The sequence below is a fragment of the Solea senegalensis genome, linkage group LG7, assembly GCF_019176455.1.
Source record: "Solea senegalensis isolate Sse05_10M linkage group LG7, IFAPA_SoseM_1, whole genome shotgun sequence".
Lineage (NCBI taxonomy): Eukaryota > Metazoa > Chordata > Actinopteri > Pleuronectiformes > Soleidae > Solea > Solea senegalensis.
Window position 1 is genome coordinate 25,681,978 of NC_058027.1, and position 19,214 is coordinate 25,701,191.

At 40.5% G+C, this 19,214-nt stretch overlaps 1 protein-coding gene across 1 annotated transcript in view; it reads right to left on the reverse strand.

Annotated features, from left to right (window-relative positions):
* Positions 1 to 8,266, reverse strand: part of gpc5a (glypican 5a) — a 145,883-nt gene extending 137,617 nt beyond the window's left edge. The window contains exons 1-2 of the mRNA XM_044029464.1: positions 7,835 to 8,266; positions 1,932 to 2,093 (exon numbers count right to left, since the gene is read on the reverse strand). Coding sequence (XP_043885399.1) covers positions 1,932 to 2,093; positions 7,835 to 7,979 — 307 coding nt within the window. The 5' untranslated portion in view covers positions 7,980 to 8,266. The remainder of the gene's footprint in view (positions 1 to 1,931; positions 2,094 to 7,834) is intronic.
* Positions 8,267 to 19,214: the final 10,948 nt, after the last annotated feature.

Genomic DNA, 19,214 nt, shown 5'->3' on the forward strand with positions numbered 1-19,214 from the left:
TCAATCTGGGCTTTTGGCTTGGAATTGATCATTTCTACTATTCTCCACCAGGTGGCGTCGTTTTTGGCCATATTTTTTTGCTAATTTCAATGAATGCAGGTGCTGTTTTATTTTGTACACAGTATTATTGTATTTTAAATCAATCTCTATGCATACTCACTAAAATACTAAACGAGTATGAGTACAAAAACATTTTTTTCCTAAAGTTAAAGAATAGGACTGAGTCAAAATATCAATTTGGTGATAGATTGTCGTCCTTCCTCGTGCAATACTATAATTGATTCCCACTTGTGTCCTGTTCTTTTAGGAGTTTATTTGGCAATTTTAAAAAAGGTGGATAAATGTGTGTGTTCACTTACTTGATTACAAGAAATCAGCTTGGGTATTAATTAGTGAGTATGGTCCTGTTTTTTGATTGTGCTCTTTTGTCTAGCACTTCAATCATCACCTGCCTCACACATTAAAAAGTTTCATGAGGCGAGCAGTGTCAATGGGTTTGGTCTCAAAGCACCGGTTTCCAGAAATCCCCATTCTTCATAAACGTCAGCATAGATGTTAAGTGTTTCAGTAAACATCAAAACCTGAGTATACACACATGAAACGTCTGATGACAAAAGGCAAACCACGACTAAAACACTGTGATTACACGAGACACTCCTATAAATCATTTGAGTTTAGGAGGAGGAGGAGGAGGATAACAGCACGCCTTTTAAACTCAGAGACATCGTTAAAGTGAATTGGCGTAATGACATGTCTGAGACTGTACATTCGAGTCATAAGCTCTGTGTTTGTTGCCCACCCGTTTCAGCCGTCACATGACGGCCTCTTAGCTCCACAGTGGGAGAAACGTCCCACACTGGGCAGAAACTCACAGAGCCAAGCTGTTGCCTGTGAGTCAGCTGTCAGTCCCAGAGGCAAATGAAAAGATAAATACTGATGTTTTAAACCAGAGCCGCTCCCTGAGACTGAGCCTTGACCCACATAATGGTCATGGGAGAATTCTTTTACCAGCCTTTTCCTTAAAATTCAATTAAGATACGTATAATTTCTGTTAGTGTACTTCCAATACTCTTTAAATGAATAGAATTGCATACATTTATCGAAGGTAAAGGACCGTTTCATTCATTTCATGTCGCCTTTTAATGACGTCGTTCACTTTACAATGTTGTAAATACTTTGCTTTTAAAAATCCATGTAAGTAATAAACTCAAAAGATTGGATGTTTCACAGCATATGCAACGGAATTCAAAGCAACGTGAGGGAAAAAGACTGAGAGGATCGGTCACTTGAACAGGATGAGAGCTGAAGCTCATGATCCCTGACATCGTTGAACAATTCACTGGCCCAAATTTGTCAAATATTGGATCATTTTCTTTCCATGTAAATCACGGTTAAAATTCAAAAAGAATCAGTCGTATACCAATTTTGAATCATATCACAATCAGAAGATCTGTTAAAACAATCACAACATGATCTTCTGCAACTCCAGCTCTTGGCGCAGTTTACCGAATTGGGTCACGCCGGTCTGTCATGTCAGGGCTCCCGTGTAAAGAGTTTGTGAAACGCTGCCCTTAAATAGCAGGGTTTTGTGAGGATTTAAGGCAGCAGGACACATATTTACCCTGACACATGGCCCCCTGAGTCTCCTGCAGGAACAGCCAACCTGTCTCATGATCAGAGTGAAGTGCTAGATCTGCGAGCAGGACAGACCCTACTCTGTTCGCCCTTCAGCGGAGCCTCACTGCACACACACACACACACTCTGACTCATCCACTGTTTTTACTGCACCCACACAAACCCTAACTCCTCAGCGTAGACCCAGAAGTACAAACAAACATCTACACACATACAATTACCCACATAAACACTGGAGCACTCATCTCGGCACAAGTTTATGGAGTTTAACCCCGTTGACCCAGTCAGTTCTTACCTTGAAACGCGGCCACGTTGCGCGAGATAAGGTACTTGAGGCTGGTGCTGGACATCTGGAGCAGATTCTGGATGTCTCGCCGCGCTGCCAACTGGTACTTCTCCTCCATCTTTTTGGTGCAGCAGGTCAGGTTCCTGGACGTGCAGACTTGAAGGTCTGAACCTAAGAGTCGTCGGAGAAAACATTTCTGTGTGATTTAAGTGCGTGGAAAAGCAAATACACATTCATACACGGTCAATTGAGAGTGTCCAATTCACCTAATCCCCCATATTACATGTTTTTGGACTGCGGGAGGAAACCGGAGAACCCTGGAGAACATGCAAAGGCAAGAGCGCCAACCGCGACACCAACAACCGCGTGGCCCCAACATTTGTGCCATTTCACGTCATTTCAAAAGACATAATTCTCCAACTGTGTAACAAATATTCTTCTCCCGTAACGATGAAATGAGCAGAACCACAACATGACGGGATTTTACATTTTTATCTGTCCGATATCCGAACCAGTGATTTTGACCAACATCGGGCCGACATAGACACCGAGTATCGTAACGGCTTAAGTCAGGATTTTGAGGCGTGGCTAAAAAAATATCGGCGGCCATAGTTAGCATAACTCCTCCTCCTCAAATTCTGTATCGATATAAACTGCGACTATATAGCGAACGGCACCTGCTTCAACGGAAGAGTGCATGGGTCAAAATATCAATTTGGTAATATACAAACAACAAACTAGTTAAAGTGCTCTAAATTAAAAACAGTCGCCGGTGCCAATCCCAGCTGACGGGGGAAACACCCTGGACAGGTGGAAACACGGGGGAAACACCCTGGACAGGTCGCCAGTCCATCACAGGGACACATGTAGAGACAAACAACCAGTCACTCTCACTCGAAAATACACTTTTTCTTTGTGCCGTGCTTTTTTGTTTGCGTTTCTGACCAGGGGCGGGGCTTAGGAAGCTGCCTGCTGATTGGTTACTGAGTTCTAGAGCGACAGCTCAATGGACCGGAAGTCGCCACGGGCTTGGAGTCGCTGTCCGTCTGGAACTCGTTCACCCAAGATATTTAGTTATTTACAATTATTCCAGACACAAATCTAATCCCACAGGAAACCGGTGGCAAAGTCCGAGGAGATATTTCTATCATTTTACACACTCTTTAAATGAGACAAAAAAACAGGAATGCTTCCAGTGGTTTACAGGATCTGACAGCTCCTGCCTGTGCCTCTCTATGTGTTACTGTGACATTCCACTCACTCAGATAACCATTTGTTTTCTTTTTTCTTTCGAGTACACACACAGGATTATCAGGAAAGATGTGGAAGAAAAAAAAAAAAACCCTGCATCATCGTCAAAACCACTTCTTATGTTGTAACAGTTTCTAATCCAGTTACTGAAGATGCGGCTTTGCTCTTGAAAAATAAGAAAATGTCAAATATAAGCAGTCTCATCGAAAAACAAGCTGCATTTACAAGGCATTTTTCAAAGGCAAGTAAGGCGAGTGGATATGACACCTTAAAGCGCTTGAAGGTATGGATGAGTGAGTGAGTGTGTCAAACTATTTTCAGTGTGTGGTATTTAGACATCAATCATCTGCCACAATACAAACATGATTTTACACATCTAAGAAAAGAAGAATGTATCTAAAGTTACCGAGCGGAGACTAAAATGTGACGTCGTCGAGCGCCGCGGCGTCCGACGCAAGAATCAAAGCGAACAATGCCGAACTAGAGATGAGTTAAAAAAAAGACTTTAAAAAATCCCTGAAAAACATGCATTCACAGCAAAACAGGAGTTCCTGAACCACCGCTGCCTCCATTAGTGAGTTTAAATGTGTTATTCTATGACTCTAATGTTTGAAAATCCTTTGTTTGGATTTACCTACGTAACACAACCTTACCAAACCAGGCCGCAGTAGACCAGCGGCTCCTGTCGCCACGCAAACCAAAGAAAAACAAAAAAACGCAGAATTTCTCTATGGACTTTGGTGCAGACACTTTTGTTTCCAGTCTAATGGTGGGATAAATGTCACTGATGGCAGCCATTGTCAGTAACTAATGCAACCACAGGGGTCACGACCGCACATAACCCGGGGGCCACAGCGTCTAGTCTGGCCAGTAGGGGGCGGTCAAGTGAAAACAAGCAGCCATTCATTTGGGGCGTGAAAGTTATTTACATGGAACGACGTACAGTTCACAATAAAAACATGTATTTATGACGCACAATTGATCAATTAACTCCAAAAACATGTACAAGTAAAAAGTTTGAGACGCCTGATTTAGAGCGTCGCTAATTAGCAATAAAATTCTGTCTGGACTTAAACAGTGACAATAATATAATAATAATTTAATGGCAGCGCACAAGTTAAAAAAATGCTTAAGTGGAGCGAGGGAACCAAAACAACAAAGATCCCGAGGGGAGATCGGAGTCAAGCGCGTTATCGGTCTCAGCGAGTGATTTTTCCAGCACGGACGAATGTAAACAACCTGTGCACACACACACACACACACACACACAGAGTATATACGGGGCAATCAAAACATCCTAAGAGCTACCTAAAACTCTGCAGAAGCCCCTCTGACAAGCCTAGGCAGAGCTCGCAGAGACGTGTCCACAGACACTATCAGCTTCTCAGAGGAGGAGGCGGCGATGGCAACACAACGTGAAGGAATTCAAACTCTTCCAGATAAGACAACAACGAAAGCATCCAAAAAAAAAAAGCCTCGCTTTTCTAACCCAAAAAAGGCTTCCCAGAAGTGTTCCCACGTCCACACCACAGACGCAGCTTTTCTTTGGCTGAGGCGACACACTTGTGACTTGCTGTGATCTGACCTCACGTGAAGGAAACCTCTCTTTCTCTCACTCGGATTCCTGGAATTTCTGGAGGCCCGCGCTCGCTGAAGTCGACAACTTCAGAAATCGCGACTCTACCTCCGCCCCTGTTCTACGCGATCTGGTGTATTCCAGCTCGTTTATCTGCCCTTATTTGGGGCAGATTATGCTCGAAAAAGCTCGGACGGAGGTGTTTTCACGGCGTCGCTACCGAATCGGGAGCTTTTCTACGCTCCAACTGCGATAGGCAAACAAGTTACCACAGAGAAAGTCCTTCTGCGAGCACAGCTCCACAGAGAAAGGTTTAAATCCACACAGGCTCATTACTGGGGAAGAAGTCATGATGGCATTAGAAGGGGGTTATTTAGAGGTTTAAGAGGCGTTAAAGGGGTTTTTCTGGAGGAAAAGGAGCAATGGTGGTTTACAGGGAGCACTTTGTGGCAGGACGGTAATCAACACCATTACGATTTACTTTTCCGAGAAGAGCTGCAGACCGGCAGCGGTGGCGAGTGGTCCACTCAATTACAGTCCACATGAAATACCCATAATCCCTCCGCTCTGTTTTATACAGAACTATGTTGAAGAACTACAGCGTTCAGACAGTTAACGGTCCAGAGTGTAACATTAACTTCCCATAAGTATGTTTATATACGTGTATAATCGCTTTAAAATAAATATAAATAAAATAATAATAATAAAAAAAGTGTAGGAGACACTGGACTGTCTCTGTATCGATCTGTTGTTTTGAAGCCTTCGCTCTCACGTCTCTCTCCGCCTCCGTTTTGTTGCAGACTCCCGATCCTGACCTTGAATTTCTGTACGGACGCTGAAAAAAAAATCGAATTAGCGTGTTAATCCGGCAAAGACTAGACTTGTAAACATGTTAGTCTGACTGAAATATGTGCATAACTGAAGCCGGACTGACACGACCGGCTCATGCGGTCGATACATGTTCAACTGGACTCAAACTGGACTCGAACTGGACTCGAACTGGACTCGAATTGACTCAAACTGGACCTAAACTGGACTCAAACTGGACTCAAACTGGACTCAAACTGGATAATGGTCAGTAGCACAACACCAACTCACATAGTTTGGGTCTATAAATGTAAGTGGAAAACACCACGTAGGAACAAGCCGAAATGCAAGCATATCGCCACCTATAGGCATGGTTCTCAAACTGTGGTACGTGTACCACCAGTGGCACGCAAGCTTTCTCTGGTGGTACTGTACATGACCAGTGGCGAGTGTGAGTGCTGCGTTGATTGGACACATGTTCTGAAAATACCAGTCACCTCATCTCTGGCTCCATCTTCATCTAATCTTAATCTAATCTAACCTAACACCAGCGTCTCAAGCATGTTCTGAACTCTGCTGCCAGGGTTCTCACTCGGACCAAACCTTGCTCCACATTTTCTCTGCATCCTCCTCCGCACCTGAAAAAGGAATATTACTGTTGTCCAAAGTTCACTCTTTCATGTGAACTTTCACAATATAGATCGTTACTTCCCCTCCCATCGCGTCACAAAATGTACAAAGTAATCCCAGAGCGCGGTAGAAGCCAATTGCCGCTGTTGTTCCCTACAGCGAATGGGAAAAAGAAGTGTTCAGGGAAGGAGTCTGCACTTTTCACAAAATAGGTGTCACTATTTAACCAGTGAGTCGTTAACCTGCTTTAGAAGAGCCAAAAGAGCAAAGTTTGGACTATTTTTCTCATGTTTCATACACTTAAAATACTGGCAAAAACGATAGAAATTTAACTTGACACGTTGTTTCATCGTGGATTAACAGAACGTACGTACAGGCGAGCACGAAGTACGACTTCAAAGCTGAAGAATGAGCTCTAATCTTGTGATAATACAGGACACACACACACGCCAGCGTTTTCCCCCGTAAACGTCTTGATTTTAAAGTCTCACACAGAAGGACGTGAGTCGACTCGGTCCCTGTGTTCTGCTCGTCTTCTGTGTCATTATCACGAGTGAAGTGCACGCACACACACACACACACACACACACACGCCTCTGAAATGTGTTTGTAAGGCTGCGATTTAAAGCTACAAAGAGCTCACAGAAGAAAATGACAGGTCAAAAAGCCGGAGTGAGGATAATGAGCTCTTCTCTCATGTGTGTGTGTGTGTGTGTGTGTGTGTGTGTGTCAGCTTCATATTTATGTTGAATAATTCAACATGTGAACAATTTAACGAGCATGTGCTTTCATACATGTAAAAGTGGTGTCACTTGTTGATGGGCACAGTTTAATTAAAGATTATGTTGGACTTAATACGTGAATCTGGGGTAGAATTTTAATTATTTTATGTCATTTTAGGACACAAATGATGTGGAAATACATCGATAAAGTAGTGTATGTCTTAATGAATGGGGAAGATTTAGTTACAGGCTGAATTAAAGGGGATTTCTTCATTTTTTTCCACACATTCAGTGTTATATTGACAATTATGACTTTCTTTCCCCCCAAACAAATTGCCGTTATTTCAAAACTAACATTATTAATAAAATAAAAGCAGAATTTCACAAAATATCACTCAAAATTGGGAGAATTGACATCTTTCTGCTCCGTTTGGAACATGAAATACGATTGTGTGTAAGATAGGGATGAATATTTCGTGTTTGTAAGTATATGTAGTTTGTACGTTGTTTTATTAACACATTTAAATGTAAATACAAGGGGACTTAATAATTTGTGTTACAGGCTGAATTAAAGGAACAATTTAGGATTAAGACTCTTTTTTCCAAAACAATTTGCAGCAAAACTAACATGACAAACAAAATAATTGCAAGTTAAATGGAGAATGGTCAGCAATTTTAAAAGTGATATTTGCTAATTTAACAAGCCTTGACTTCTTTCTATTCATGAAATATACAATATATTGCATTTATAAGCATCTGTGTGTGTTATTTGTACCCTAGTTGACAAAAATGACCAATATAACAATACTTTGTGTTAGAGGCTTTAACACAAAGGGAATTAAAGATGAAATTAAAGTGATTTAAAGGGAATTTCACAGCAGGAAAATCATCATTTCACTCACTCACATCAGTCTGTAGAGTCTTACCTGGTCTGGGGCTTAAAGGTAATAATTGGTTCGGTCCGATTTGCCTGAGTTGGAAAACTTTACGCACTTCGTCGCATCTGTTTCCGAACCCTAATCCACAGCAACAAGCCAGGAGGAAAACGCAGTGCGTCCACAGTGGATCCATTTTCACCAGATTTGGTCCCAAATAAACACAAACCAAACAAAAAAAAAGGGGGTTATCTGTCCCTGTCCCTCTCCCCCTCTCTCTCTAGAAGTGAATGTTGTCCTCGTGAAAGCTTATGGTCCAGGTCTCAGGTGAAGAAGGCTCGTGTGAGTCCACATGTCTCACGGTGTCAGTCCTCTGCGTTTGTGTGTCCGCGAGACGCGAGAGCTCATGCTGATTTCACTTCAGGAGCAGCGGACGCGCAGGAAGTTACTGCGGCGCGACTAGCTTGAAAGCGGCATGTTGGACAAATTGGTTGGACCAACAGCGGCGGAGGCGGCGCCACCGCGGACTTTACCTGCGCGCGTCCGCGGCTCAACGCCAACCAAACAGCGTCATCTGGTGGACGCACCTGGCGTTACATTTAAATAAAAATTCCAAAAAAAAAAATCCCAAACTGGGAAATTAGTCTAGTGATTAAAAAGTCTCAAAAGGTATTAAAGTGACTTCTGCTGAATAGCCAATTTTATTGGATGAAACTGTACAAGTTTACATAATATTATTTTTAATTTTGCTCTCCTATATTATAGAATGATTTTCTTTGGTTAATGATTGCATTTTTAAAGTCGCATCAAGATCAATAGCTGACAATTAAATGAGTGTGGAGCAGCAGCAGCAAGACTATGTATATAGTGTATATATTCTGGAAACTGTCAATAATGTATTATTTTAAATTATTATAAATTATGTTAACTTTTTATATTCTTATTAAATCTTTCTATATCGTACTTCTTGGAAGTGCATGTTTATTATTTATTATCTTAATCTGCTGCTGTAACAATGTCAATTTCCCCACGGCGGGACCAATATTAACTCTTATTTTTTCTCTAGACACAAAATATACAGATTAAAAATATAAAAATAGGATGAAATTGAATATAACTTAAGGATGAGGCGTGTAATGAGTAATAATTTAGTAAACTGAACTGTAAAGTGCACACTTTCACACACTTTGCAGTTCACTTATTATTTATTCTCATCCCACGGTTGTGTGCTGCTACACTCATTCCCCAGATTGAGATTAATAAAGTACATTTATTCCATTCTATTCTAAAAATGACAATTTAGTCTTCAGTTATTATTTCTTTTGACTTGTCATGGACTTTAAAAATGCATCCATTAACCAAAAAAACCCAAACATCCTTCTATAATATAAAAACAAAAACAAAGTTTAAATATTTTGACAACTTACACAAAAGGACAATGTACAATTTCTTCCACGTCATTGCAAATCGAATTAACAGCCACTTATATACTTTTTGGAACCTTTTTAATCATTTGATCCTTATATTTTCCTGTTTTGTCATGTCTTTGTTTCCACAAACAGAGTATATTCTGCATTTTCCCCCTTGGTCAACATACACACATAGCTGCTAAACTTGTTTTGAACCATTATAACTGCCTAAGGATGTTAAGTCACCACCGGCTACAGCAAACAATCCTCTTTTCTTCTTCTGACACTGTCCAACTACATTCTCAGTGGCAATTACCTTTTCACAGGTTTCTAATAAACAAACCATCATTATAACAAAATATCCTGTACACTAACCTTTATTTTACCAGTAATTCAGTTAATTCAGAGTCCTAGCCAAGAACCTAAATGAGTGCATTACTGCATTAGCAAGCTCTTTGATCATATATAAAGAGCTTAACAGATTTATTAGACCATTAGTAATTATCAAAATTATGTTAGGTTTCTTTAATAGTTAATACACCAGTATGTAGAAGCTCTTTAACCAAAATTGTATGAATGCTAAATCAATCATCAAAATATTATTCTCAATTAAAATGTAAAATTATAGTTATTTATTTGCATTCCTGAACAGAAAAAAAAGACTTTTAGTGGTTGAATGTTACACTTGATTCATTTCTGACTTCTCATAGGAGTCGGCTCAAATGTGGGCATAAAAAGGTGAATTTGGTTTATTTGCCAAATAAATATTTTTTTTTTTAGTTCTATAGAGGTTTCTATATATTGTTTTTTATGACAGGTGGCCATGGTTACCAAGTCTCCAAATGGCACAGTTCTGGCACACCAGGTTTTACACACAATAAATGAGTGTAAAAGTACTAATTTATTGTCAAATTTGAAAACAGGACAAGGTAGGACTTTAGTCTGTGGCAATGTTTTTACATAAAATCTTTCATTAGGATGCATTTAACACTATAATAATTGTGATTTACATAAAACATTAAAGGAAAAGGCTTTAAGAAATTGTGGTATTTTATTGCCACCAATTTAAACACATTTTATAATCAATAACATAATCATAGAGTTTTTTTTTTTCCAACATTCACGGTCCATGTCAGCTCCATCTCCTCGTTCCTACACAGGCCGGGACAAGTGCAATACCTCAATGTACACAGCATTGCTACTAATCCCCACCTACACAGGAAGAGACACGTCAACAAATACAAAATATCACACATACAAAGTGTACATGTACCCACCATGAAGCAAAATAAACGCCATCTCGGTGAAAAGCGTGTACCCACACTTTCCGGCTGAGAGCACAGTTCATCAACCTGATCAGTTTTGCATGGATTTGCACAGCGAACATCAGTTAAAGCTGAATGCAAACCAGCAAAACTGACCAGGCGACAATAAAACAAAAGACAAGCGTTCCGGTGACCACTGACTTGACGTCCCACCTTCAGAGAGACGCGGGTAGTTAGAAGTACTTCAAGTGCTTACATTGCAGTAGATAGGAGACAGAACACTACCTGCACTATAAGCACTTTAGCACTGCTGAAACTGAGGTCAGGGGAGGAGGAAGAGAACTGTCAAATGCTCCTGCTTTAAGAGGCATGCTAAGCAATCGGATTGGTTCGATGCCCCCCCAAAAAACCAAGCATCTTAACAGGTGGAGAGCAAGCAGGCCACCATCAGTTTTGCATAGATTTGCACAACTCATCTATTCTTGTAGTGCAACTATGCAAAACTAGCAGAGAACTGCGAGATATTTGAGCCAAATTGGAGATTAAAAATGGTCGGGTGGAGCATATCACGGCCCCTTATGCCAGAAGGAGCACTTAGGGCAGTAGGTGCTAGTCTATTTCACTATCTGCACTAGATGCACCTTAGCACAAAGACAGTACTTCAAAAACAAACAGAAAAAAGCATCAAAAAATTAGTCTGCACATCAGTGTCGGGGTATTGCTGTAAGTGCCTCCACTGCAGTAGGTATTACAGAGTACTACCTGCACTGTAAGCACTTTGACAATACACAGACTGATTACAGCATCACTGCCCTACAGCACCATGAGGGGAAATGGTCACACTGCTTCACAGATGGGGTCCTGCACATCATGGTGGACCTGAAAGCAAAGAAGGACACGTGGTTTAGCTCATTCATATCGACTTTTTTTTCCCCTTAAGAGAGGCACTGCAACAAGTTACATGTGCAGATAGTGGAAGTGTGCGCATGTGTACTCTGTGAAATGTGGTTCTCGTCCGGTCAATCGTTCCCCGTGTTGCGTATTGTTTTGTGATTCATCGGTCAATTTCGCCGCGTTGCTGCCACGGTGCGTGGTGTTATGATTTCTCGCGACGAGCACGAGGTTGGGTGAAAACATGAATGAGCAGCGGAGCTTGCGGCCCGCGTCCCTGCGACACGGGAGCGCCTGCGCGGGGCACGGTGTTGTTCACCCCTCCCCCACCGCCTCTAACATGGCGCCTCGAAGTGCGCCAACCTTAGCATAAAATGACTTTTAACCGACTGTAAGAGGCGCAGACGCGGTGTTGTGCACCAAAAAAACGCCGACCTACTCGCTTGTTTGTTTATTCAGCAAGAAAAACCCGCGGCCCCGTGGTTTCGGAGCTGCTTGAAATCTGGGCTAAGGAGCCGAGGCTAGCAGCACGCAGCAGCCGTGTGCTAGCGCTGTTTGAGCTGATAAAAACATGGCAAAACCACGCAACTGCTACTCCAGTTTAATATAACTACGCTTTAAAGTGACAAAGGGGGAGCACCCCGAGTGTTATCTGTAAAAGTGTAGCTGTAGTTGTGTCTTAATTCGGCGGCTTACATGACTGGTAGTGTGAGCTTTATGAACACTGATTAGCCGCTAGCCAACAACAAACTAGCACATTTGAAAACACGCAAACGGCACATGTGGCTTGGTTGACCGCATTTACCCGAATCCTACATTTAACCCCACAATTCTACACATAAGTATGTGTAACGGTGTGTTGATGCCCTGGAAACCCCGGGTGTTTAAATGTATTCGGCTAGGCTAGCTGGGCTAAGCTAAAGCGCGCGGCCTACAAGTGCCCCATGTGCTACTGCTTTGTTCTGGGGGGCACTTTAACTCACACACCACTGCACTCGCGTCCGAGCAGCGAATTTAAAAACACTTGCAAACTTATTTCCTCGAATTATGGAACTAGTGTGGGCTTCTGTGAGCGTTGTTTTGTTGATAACGAGGCCGAATTATTTCCCTCGACAGTCGCCGCGGCGCAGCGGTGAACGCTCCCGGACGAGCTTTTTCAAATCTCCCTCATTCCCTCAATGGTGGAGCCGAGGGGGCTGCCATGCGCCTCACGTTACACTGTTTTCATCGCCAACATCTCATTTAATGTTCCACCGCTCCCGCCGCCGCGACGGCGAGGGATGTAAATAAACGTGGGAAAAAAAACAATCACACACAAGTGTGAGATTAATTTCACACAAACGCAGGGGGGGTTTTCTTGAAACAACCCGAAACGCGACTTCCTTGCCGATAAACATGCGCTCGGTCAGACACACTCACCAGCCGAAATCCACCATCTTCTCTCACTTGCTCGGGCTGCCGCGTTAGTCTCAAAAAAAGAAGAGAGGGAGAGAGAAAGAGACAGATAAATACACAACTATCCCGAAAACTTTTCTAACGGCGGACAAAAGCAGCACACGGAGTGAAGTCCGAGGCGACCGTGCGTGGATTCGCAGCCCACAAACGCTGCCTAAAAGACGGCAGCGGGTTTGGGGAAAGTGGCGCGAAGGCGACCAGTTGGTAACCATGTGGGTGAATGAAGGGCGGCTCCCACTGAACGTAAATATCTAGCTACAACCCCCAACTCTCCACATTAGCATACATAAACTACGATACTTCCGACACACACACACACACACACACACGGCTCCCAGCAGCAGCAGCCTCTCCCGAGAAACGACAGAAGAAGAAGAAGAAGAAAACAACACAGCTGTTTGTTATTATATATATATATGTACATGTAAACATATGCATACAAATGTATATAAAAAATAACATGCACATGATGCAAGTGCATTGTTGAGACTATAAACGAAATCAAACCACATGTGTTCCCTTTTTTATTTTAATACAAATAAAATATCAAATTTTACATGTATTTTTAATGAATATATATGATATAATTGCTTGATTCCACTGGAAGAGAGTCAAGGTTCCGGACACATTATCTGAGGCAAGTCAATGCCGAATAACTCTTAAGTATTTTTCATTAAGGGTGTTTATCAAAAGGCCACAATTTATTCCACTATTTTTTTTCATTGTTCTGTGTTCTTGTAATTAAGGGAAGGGCCGATGTTACAAGACTTTCAAATTAGTCGATGTCAAATATTTGTCGCCGTAAATATGAGTCAAATAAACAAGAGATTTTTGCTTCAGATCTGAAACAGAATCAAACATTTATTGGAATCAAGTTTGTGCACACAAACAAGGAATTGGACTTGGTTCCACTTTTTCTCTCTAATACAAACAAACCTACTAAATAAATATAGGGGATAATTGTGGGGTTTAAACTTATTTTATGAATAGCAAAAACACAGAGCAACTGTATAAAAAGAGAACATATTAACAATGCATACACGTCATATGTATATGTACAGTACTTAACATTTGTGATACAGCTTTTGAGGAAAATTAAATAGTGTTTTATACATATTTCTATATTTTTGATGGGTTGTAATGGTCCATCAAATTTATTACAGCAAAAACTAAACCTGAAACAATTTTATCGCCAAGTAGAATCGAAATCTCAACGTCTGTGAGGGAAAATTTGCAGTTGGACACTTTCTGCCAAACTGTTCGGCACAAAAAAATAAACAAAATTGACAAAAATATGCAATTCATGACAACATTGTTTAAAAAGAAGAATGAAAAAGAAAGGAAAGAATAAAGGAAATTAAAACCGAACAAATTGTTAGAAAACTTAAGGTAAAAGCACTTTAAGATAAGGGTGATGACCCTCAGACAGTCACTGTATTAAATGATCAGATCTATAATACTTTGTGGAGGAAAAAAATAAGGCAATAATGCAACATTAAGGATGGTTTTCTTTTTACACATAAACACATTTCCACAAACTCAATTTCCCCACAATTTTGTAAAACTACTAAAATAAACAAAATGAAACACAATACACACACAGCTTTTCCCCTCCATTGTATGCACACAAATGGTTAAACTCTTAAACACAATCGGATTAATCTCACTGGAATTCTATCGTTCAAAAAAAATCACCGTTTGGCAAATTTATGGAGACACAAATTGCACCGTTTGTTCAAACCTTCAAACGCCGATCGGTGTCACCCGTGTCACACACCTGTGCACACGCTTCAGTCATGTGTCAGAGAATCAGAGAGGCCTCAAATGATTCATACTCCACATTTATTTTGTTAGCTGTGCAGAGATTCTCTATGAAGTTTCTCGTGCCATATAATTACACGCAATAGGAGACATTTGTACTCTGTAAATAATGTGATTTTACTTCAGCAAAATGAGAAAAGGGAAACTTATATATATGCCTTTAAATTATATATGATAGTATGTCCTTTTTCATAATCTAATCTAATTTCCTGAAATGTCCAATGGAGCATTATTGAAGTGATTAAATCCTTATAAGTCACGACTGTGTTTTCAAACAATTATTATTTTTCGTTTTTTAAACAGTGCCAGGCTGTTTTAGTCTCACACAGTGTCAATGTATGTTTAAATAAAGTATGAAAATCCCGAATCCACATCGAAATCATCACCGAAATCTCACAGTTTGCTTCCTTTGGCCTTAAATTACATTCATTTTTGACATTTTTGGGCTGTTTAAAGAGAGACAAACTTCACTGAAAACAAATCGAGCCGATAAATTAGTTTTTCAGGTTAAAATAAAGATTTATTTAGCTGTTTTAACTTTATTCAGAATAACTTAAAATACACAATACCACAACATCACAGCTGTCTTGATCAAAAAAAAAAAATCAAATTTGTTTTTAGGATCACAAACATCTCCAGAGTCGTGGCCCCTTCCGCGTATTTGTCGTTTGCCTTTAGAAATAAACCCGAAATCTCTGCGACACAGTGAAATATGCTCACGCCCTGCTCTCGTGGACGTTGTGGAGACTTTTACGAGCGATGGCATGAGCCAAGAAACCACAACAGAGGAGCGAGTGGAGTTCTGCAAACAGACCCGAGGCCGTCAGACAGGATGCAGTGCGGCGCCTCGTTAAATCCCACTTATAAATTTAATATGATTGAGAGATTAAAGAATTGTTAAAAAGATGCTGGAGATCAATCCGACCTCGAACGCACGCTTCAGAACTCACTGTGTTTATGGAAACTGCAAATGATCTTAAAGTATTTGTTTGATGACAGAGAGGTTTTTCATTTACCAAACAAAAGTTAACACGTGAATGAAGTATAAATAAATGTGAATATTCACCTTTATTTCTGCATGAAATGTCGTAGAAAATGGTGCAAATTCCCAAGTTGTGTCAAGTGTTTGTATCTGAACAAAACACGTTGTGTAAATACAATTTAAAACACCATATACGGGGGGGGGACTCTGTTAGAGCTGCAACTAACGATGATTTTCACAATTAATCGAGTCAGGAAACGTTAAAATATGTCAAACCCGGAAACGATGACAGTCTTGTTTTGTTCACAAACCAAAAAGATTTGAGTTTTAATGATTTCTTTGTTATGTGGAGCAAAGAAGGGAAGTAAATATTCACGTTTAAGAAGCTGAAACAATCGTTTTTATCAAAATAGTTGACGATTCATTTAGTAATGGATTTATAATCGATTCATCCTGTAATTGTTTCTGCTCTAAACCCGGTAGATTCAAATGATTCCTTAAGGCACAGTGGGTTAAGATTGTCCACCACTTGCATTTTGTTTCTAAAGTTTATTTTTAGTTCTTAATTCTTCTCGTATACTGAAAGATAACATATTCATTTGCCTCGGCAGCTTCAGGAATTATCCAAAAAAACAGTCTTTCCTCTGTGTTTTTAAATAAATTCATGTTAAATTCATCAACAAAAATAAAGGTTTTTCAAAAACAAGGAGTTAATCTGATTTAATACATCGCGTGTTTGATGGAATTCTGTAAGAAAGTTGTTTAGTTTCTCTCGTCGTCATGAAACATGTTTGTGAAATACAGTATGTGTGTGTGTGTGTGTGTGTGTGCGTGTAGTACAGTATAGCAGCTGACCAGCAGAGGGAACTATAGCAAACTAAATACTGTACCTAAAAACACACGACATACAGTACATGGCATTATGGTCTGTCAACTGTAAGAAGAAGAAACACTCACCACATGCAGCTTCCTCATTGCCTGTAAGAAAAAAAAGCAGCATTTGTTAAAATTCACAAGAGATTCAGAGAAAAGACGGAAGAATCGACACCAAAAAAAAGCAAATCAGCAGATTTAAGATGTTTTTTAAACGTAAAAACCCCTTTGTGAGGCATGAGAGTGTCTGTGGTACTTAAAGACTAAAAGACAGAAACAGAACTTTCCCTCTATGATCCTTCTTTCTTCTTTCTTCTTAAAAAGGTGACACAGCGTCGTTTCAGCAAATCTAAACGGTGCAGTGCACGTGCCAGGCCTGTGTGTGGCGCTGTAATGCTGCCTCAGTAACACACCACGGCCAGAGAAGAAGAAGCATGTGTTCTTGCTGTTAATCCATTTGTAGTCGGAAAGCCAGGATTTTTGAGGTTATTTTTATATTTGTATATTTTTACACATATCAGGTGTTTTACGGACCACGATGTCTTTACAGTAGCCCACAAAAGGACAACATTTTGAGTTTTAAAGCTAACTGAAAGCCGAATTGTTCAATTCAATTCAATTTTCAATTCAATTCAATTCAATTCAATTCAATTCAATTCAATTCAATTCAACTCGGAGCAAGTCGTTTTTTCCAGAGCTTAGGCTAAACTCATTTTTGTGAGTACGTGTCCTCAGTTCAAACTCCTCCTATAAGTTCTATAAAGTGTGTAAAACAAACAAAAAAAAACAGTTAGACATGTGTGGAAATGGAATAATAAAAATAAGTTCGACAACATCCTAAAAATATGGAAATCAGGAAGGTACAGCACAAAAAACAAGTCACGTACGTCTTCCCTGACATGTCACAGCAGAGGGGGAGGGGTTAACACAGTAGCCACGCCCTCCCTCACACACAGGGCACGCCCACAAAAAACAGACAATGGGAACAACTGAAGACAAAAGTTCCGCATGTGTCTCTCAGGTGAAACAATGGACAAGTTCCACGATTATTGTTTTTTTTTTGTTGGTGTAATTATTACATAACATAAACGCAATCATTGATACTAGAAACTAAAAAACACACATGATGGTGTTCTTTTCCACTTTTCTGTGAATGAGTGAGTGAGTGAGTGAGTGAGTGCTCAGTCATGACCCCCCCCCCACACCAACCCCACTGACCCCTGGTGGGGCGAGTTCCTCTGCATATGGAAGTGAAGTGGGGGGTGGGTACACGAGAGAGAGACAGGCTGTAAATCCACATTGTCCCATGGGTTGAGATAAAAGCTTTTGCCTTTTCCTCGTCGGACGGTCGCTATTATTCTTAAATCTTTCTGCACAAATGATAGTGGACGATTTATCAAAGGATAAAATCAAATGTCATGTCAAGATTACACATTTATAACTCAGTGGTAAAATAGGACGTCTTCTAAAAGTAGATTCCATTATTAAAACCGTGTCATATCCACCGACAGTAAGAATATGATTATTTGGTTAATTATTTGGTCTCTTATGCAAAATAACTTGGAATGCTTAGAATCCACTGATCCTCCATTTAACCTTAAATTTGTGCCAAGGAACAATATCTAATACTGTTTTGAATTGGTAAACCCAAACTTTTACAAGTTTCATTAATTTTTGGCAAAAAATGCCTGCAAATGTATTTACTGAACAAAAATGAGTCCCAATCTCTGGGGAAAGAGTGATTTACTGTATGAGAAGGGCATTTTAAATTAAATTCCATTCTCAAAATGTCTTTAAAACTCTTACGTCCCTCTACTTGCAAAAAAAAAAAGGGTTAATTTACAATCCTGTAAACCCACGATTGTGGATTATTACAGGATTCACACGTGTGCATTTTAAGCCAGTACCTGAGATCCAAAACATCCCGTCATCACACGAGTCACGATGCAGCGCCACATCTGCCCCCTTCTCTCTAAAATGGCCTCCCACGTCTAAGCCCCTCCCACCAGGGGCTTGGGCATGAGTCTGGGGGTCTCGGTCTTGTTTTGTTCAGGCCCCGGCCACCATTGTCTCAGCGTGACCCCGAGGTCAACTGAACTCACCTCTCCTGACCGAGGCCTATTCAGCTGCGAAGCTTCACAGGAGACAAAAACATCACACAAGAGCAAAGGATCACATGAGGGGCGGGGGGTGGACACACACATACACACACACACACACAAAGACGCAAACTCCTGCTATATTGTGTTTTTAAGACACTTAAAGTAATACGAAAAACTGACTTTCAATGCATCAAATGTAGTTTTTTTTTGATGATTAGACACAACTTTAAACTTTAAAGCTGCAGTACGTAACCTTCTTTTATGTTATTGAACTGCCTCTGCTTGGCCACGAACAGAAAAGGCGTTATATTATTAATATGCCGCTTTCTTCATCTGAAAACATCGATATGTATCTCTGGCGTTTACAGAGAATGGTCAGAAAACAAAAGGGCTTGATGACGCCAGAGGTCACAGGAGAATGACCCGTAACAGTAGCCTCAAATAATCACTTCTGATCAATCAGTTAACAGCAGCAGAAGACCGCTGTCCTGTGTACCTATTAAAGTGGCCAGCACTTTATTTTTTCAGTTATTCTCTTGTGCTTCAATAAGCAAAAAAAGAAGAGAAAACTTAAAAGCTCTGGAATAATGCTGCCTTTAACTGTTCTTCAGGCTTCTCCTTGTTCTCATTAGC